Genomic DNA, 5238 nt, shown 5'->3' with positions numbered 1-5238 from the left:
GATGAACAATATCCATTGGTAAGATGTTGGACATCATCTAATCTCTTAATGGGACCTTGTGCTTGTTAAAGTGACAATCATCTCATTGAAGAAAGGAGACAGAGGATAGGAGAGGAGCAAGTGGGGGGGCTAGAGAATGCTTTTCTCTCACATTGTAGCATGTAGTCTATTTGTGATGCCCATTGATTTTAGCCTTATAGTTTGTAATTGCTATGGACAAGGAGGTCCTAATGATATCTACTTATACGGCAAAGGGTTGTTTCTCACGTACTAACATTTCTTCAAATGAACCACCCTTTGAAGTAAACCTAATGGCCTTCATTCCAATGTTTGTTTGTTTGTTTTTTTTTAAATTCATGGTTTCTTGTGTCGTACACACATGCAAATTCAAGCAAAAGTGGCTTGATGTGTACTATTCAAACTATTTAGCATGTGTGAATTCTAGCAAGCTCCTTAGCAAATAGGCTTTCCCAAAGAGTATTATTATTATCTTTTGGCGAAATAAACATTATACATATATTATATATATATAAGAAAATCTAGTCTTAGATGAGACAATCACAAGGGTTTCGTATAGTCCTGAAAAGGAGTGTATCTTGGTACATGCATATGCACAGGCTCAAATAATAATAGGCATTACCACACTACTCAACCTTCAAGGTGTTTGTTCCTTGTGAAGTGTTGAGGAACATGGTTCAAAGGTACTTGTATTTATCAACATCTGCCTCAAAGATCTGATGCTTCTTGTAAAATAGTTGCATAGCTTGTTGAACTTGATGAATGTTCCATCTGCACAATGATTGAGACGATGATGTCCCATCTCCATAGCGATAAGCATTGAATCTATCTTGCATGTGGCTCATAGATGATACTCATTATATTGTTGTTGGATAGACTCCTCAACAAACGTGGGGATCCCTTATCATGGTCCACCTTAAATGAATGTAATGGCTCTTCAAGCATAGGCCATAGTACAAATGTACCTTTGAAGTGCTAAGCTAGTGGAGGTAAGGACGAGGGGCTTTATGTTGTGCGGTCTAGAATTGCTTGACAGAGTTAAGAGCAACTCCCTATGCTGTTTGCTGGCATTGGGGAGTCAATTGACTAGGCAGAAGAAGCATGGGAACAAATTGCCTCCCTACATGTCAATGCTTGGGTAGCCACCACCTTCTCTTGGTTGTGCCAGCTGCCTTTAACTTGGCCAATATACTTCAAGGCCTTTGAGAATGAGAGAGACTCAATTCAAGGCCTCTGATAATGGCAACTACTAGATATACTAGTCGATGAGTGGGATGTTGGGTTCAAGACCCACCATTTTTTTAATTGTTAAGCTAGCCAACCCCCTAGAGGTTTCTTAAGGTTCGACTACAAGCGCTTTTACTTGACCTTTAGGGGCTGCGATTAGGTGAAGAGTCTCTCTCTCTCTCTCTCTCTCTCTCTCTCTCTCTCTCTTTGCACGAGACCTTTTTCAAGCGCCTGCGGCTGATGTGGCAAACGGAAGGCCAAACCTTGCGTGGCCCATGCACAGGCAAGTAAGGGCAGGCAAGGATCTCGCAACCAATGAAAAAGCTACCAAGATGAGCCCCTCCATCCCTTCTTGCTCTCACGGAACATGTGCCCATAAATCTGGCGGAGACCAATAGACTTGAGGCAGGCATGTGCCCTTGATTGTGATTCTTTTCGGGAGGCAACTCTCTTAAGAAAAATGAAATGAAAGGGTATATGTGCCCAACATCTCTCTCTCTCTCTCTGTTAGCTCTGCTTATATATCCAACAATGCTATAACTGTGGAGCTGTGGCTACATAGCGCTATGGAAACGCCGCCAAATCTAAGAGGGTATTCCAGGAATGCCCAGCTTGACGGCATACCCGCGGCAATGCTGCTACGTGTTCCCGCGGTTGCTTTGTCAGCATTTTTGCTCTGAAATCTTGACAATCTTCTCATGGGTCCGACAAGGCGAATCGAAATAGAACGTGTTGATTGGTAGATTGTAACTCAGCGGCGGTGAAACGCCCGGGGAGAAAGCCCAAATCTCCACATGTGCAGGTTTCCGGAACGTCTCTGGCATCCTCTAATAAGTGGCTATGGAGATTGAGAGACCAACAATTCGCTCTAACAAGTAATGTTCTTCTTTTGGAGAAACGAATCAGAGATTTTGTGCGTGCGCCCGCGTGAGTGTGAAAGTGCGTGCAAAAAAAGCTAGGTGAACGCGGGACCCCAGAATCTGACTGGCCTCGGCCCTCTACGACGTGCCAGAGGCAGAAAGTGGGCTTTACGTCTGGGAAAGGTGCACGATTTGTATTTGCAAGCAAGAAAGGCATGCGGAATGCGGATTCTTCTGCTCTTCTTTAAATGTTGATAATGTGAAAAGATATGGCGATTCTGTACTGGTTTTTGGGTTCCCCGCAAAAGAACGAGTAGAGATTCCGTAACAAACGTGTTGACTGTTGATCAAAAGTTATAGTTTATGTCTTGGGGCCGAGATCTGGCAGCAATTTGGCATTTTGGCAGGGTTTTGGGGACGAAACAGTTGGCATTTTGGCAGAGTTTTTCACAAAAGAAACAGTTGGCATTTTGGCGGAGTTTTTCGCAAATCGAAGCTCGGCTATGGAGGCTACCTCTCTCTATTTTCAGCTCTCTCTTTCTCTCTGTCTCTCTCTCTTCCGCAAGCGAACGTTTCTCGAGCCTGCCTTCGCGAACAAAACTAGCATATTTTTCCAATTGGGTTCTCAATTTGCCATCTTTCTTTGCAATTCGGGTGCTTTGCAAACTCCCATCTTTGCCAATTGGGTTCTGCTTTGCACAACCTCCGGCTACGTTTCGCAAGCCTGCCTTCACAAAACTCACATATTTTCCAATTGGGTTCTTTCAATTAGCCATATTTGCGATTTGGGTGCATTGCAAAGGCTTTAATTTGGCTACATTTACCACGCCTTAGAACTCAAGAAAGAGTTGTTTTTTGGAACTGGCATATCGAAGCTCGGCTATGGAGGCTACTTCTGTCTGCATTCCATTTTTCTCTCTCTTCCGCAAAAGCACGTTTCTCAAGCCTGCTTCACAAAACTCCAATTTGCCATCTTTCTTTGCAATTTGGGGTGCTCTGCAAACTCTTGAATTTACCATCTTCTTTGCACAACCTTCGAGCTGCTGGCTATGGCGGTCTCCTCATCTACCACGCCTTCGAGCTCAAGGCTATGGCGGTTTGGGTCCCTTAAAACAAACATTTTCACAGCCTCCATAACCACAGTGCTTGCACGCCTCCTTCTTTGTTTAATCCCATCCCTCATGTTGCCTTGTCCATCCCCCCTCTCTTCTTCTCTCAGTGCGCTTCTTGCTTTTTTCCTTTCCACCCATTAGCTGGCTCGCTCATTAGCCCTGTCCCTGCCCTGCCGTCCTCCTGTCCTCTCTCTGTTCTTTTCATGCTTCTGTCTTTGAACTACCATTTGTCCATCTCTCTCTCTCTCTCGCAAAATCGTTTGCTTTTCCCATATCCTCTTTTGGGTCCCTCATAGTCTATCGTCTTCTTGCTTCGCCCTACAGACTTTTACCCGCAAGTTCAAATTGGATTCTCTTCCCATCCGTTCAGGTCCGTCACCTTCCGTGATTGAGAATCATGGGTTCCTCCTAATGATCCTATGTCCAAGGATACATCTTCCAAAATGAGGCGAGAAATCTCTGTGGAAGATCTGTTTGACCCTTTGAATAGGTTGGATGTGCGTCCGCAAACCTCCTCCCTTCCAAGTCTCTCTCCTTCACCTGCTGTTGCGCCCTCAACTGCATGTCTGCCACTCATAAGCATTTCCACGTCGGCCAATCAACTGAACGAGGTTGCCCATACAGTGTCTTTAACGTCCCAACTTATAAACAAGCCTATAGGTAACACACATTGGAGTTCTCAATCTCGCGCCTCAGATCAGTCGATTCAGGCTTCGTGCACAGATGCGCAGGATCGTGAAAGTTGTAACTCTGCTTCTTTCCTTGGTCGATTTAGCTTGAATCAAATCAACTCGATGAATTTGCCATCCGTAGCCTATTGTGGAACAGCCTCCGCTGGAGTTGATCAAGAGAGATTCAACGACTTTGGAAATTCATTTGTTTGCTCCTCTACCCAATCTTGCTCTGCTTTAGCAAGATCTTCCATTGACATGCCCCCATCGGAGGAAGTCGCAACGAGGCACAATGAGAAAGGCAGAGTCACCAGGTTGCGTGAAGCCACACCTCTCCAATCCTCCAGCTACAAAGGGTCCGCTGGTCGGAGTAAAAGTGCTGTCAGCACAGTTGACACGGCCTTGCAGACCCAAGCGAATTCTACGTCAGACGAAGACCAGCAAGTTCTTGATGATAGGAAGAAGCGCCGAATGTTATCTAATAGAGAATCTGCGCGGAGGTCACGTCTACGGAAACAGCAACATTTGGATGAGCTGCGCGCACATGTGGCCCAGCTCAGGGCTCAAAACAGGCAGATGCTGAGCAGTGTCAATTTGGCTTCGCACCAACATGCTCAGTTGACAGAGGAAAATAGGAGTCTCCAGTATGAAGCAATGGATCTCACCCGTCAGCTTCAACGTTTGCAACAAACAGTAGTAGCTGCCCAGTATTCTAATGGGTTCCGCTATGGTCTTGATCCGGGGCAGGTAGCCCAAGGTCCTCCCCGCGGAGAATTGGGATACATACCCCCACTTTCGTAATGCTATCATGCCCATACCTTCACATTGAGCGTCAGGTTTGCTTATTTCCATTTATAAAAGGCACCGAATACACAACAAAACTCTTCTATAAACATATTAAATGTGGCGCAGATAAGCTGGATACCTTTTCTAGCTCAATTTGTTCCAGTAGGCTGTGTTGCTGGAGCTGTTAGATAATGAGTCCATTTTGTATTTTGTAATTTTTGTACATAGAGAGATTGACCCTACGGATAGAAGTTCTCTCTATCGGTTTTTTAATCAAGTTAAACATCTTCCTTGAAGAAACCAATCCAACGTCAAGAATATAGTTTTGGCAAAATCTTCTAGAGCATGAAGAGTCTACTGTCTTTGGTATTGTGATTTCACTGGGATCAGTTCTCTCTGTTTATTTGCTTGGAGTATATGGGGCTATTCAGGTGAAATGCGGGTGTCTTATCCGCTTTTAGTTAGGACATGGTTGCTTCGATCGTTCATTGGTTGGACAAGTTTTGGCCTTATATTTCCGTACTTTTACTGGTGACAATAATACTAAAACGTTGGATTAAAGGT

The 5238-nt window shown here is 44.7% G+C and overlaps 1 protein-coding gene across 1 annotated transcript; it reads left to right on the top strand.

The window, feature by feature from the left end:
* The first annotated feature begins 2822 nt into the window (after nt 1-2822).
* LOC147882404 (basic leucine zipper 25-like) lies at nt 2823-4969 on the top strand. Its single transcript, XM_087400394.1, has 2 exons — nt 2823-3877; nt 4046-4969. Exons 1-2 carry the CDS (start codon nt 3637-3639, stop codon nt 4687-4689), a joined length of 885 nt encoding a protein of 294 aa, XP_087256520.1. The 5' UTR covers nt 2823-3636; the 3' UTR covers nt 4690-4969.
* Nucleotides 4970-5238: the final 269 nt, after the last annotated feature.

This window comes from Dipteris shenzhenensis, chromosome 29 (assembly GCF_047967505.1).
Source record: "Dipteris shenzhenensis isolate YYH24624 ecotype China chromosome 29, Dip_SZ_1.0, whole genome shotgun sequence".
NCBI lineage: Eukaryota > Viridiplantae > Streptophyta > Polypodiopsida > Gleicheniales > Dipteridaceae > Dipteris > Dipteris shenzhenensis.
This window is presented reverse-complemented; position numbering and strand designations above follow the sequence as displayed.

Excerpts from the sequence above, each read along its gene's own strand:
- LOC147882404 (XM_087400394.1), top strand. The coding sequence starts at position 3,637 with ATGTCCAAGGATACATCTTCCAAAATGAGGCGAGAAATCTCTGTGGAA. Across the intron at positions 3,878-4,045 it reads ACTTATAAACAAGCCTATAG|CCTCCGCTGGAGTTGATCAA; the intron begins GTAACACACATT and ends ATTGTGGAACAG.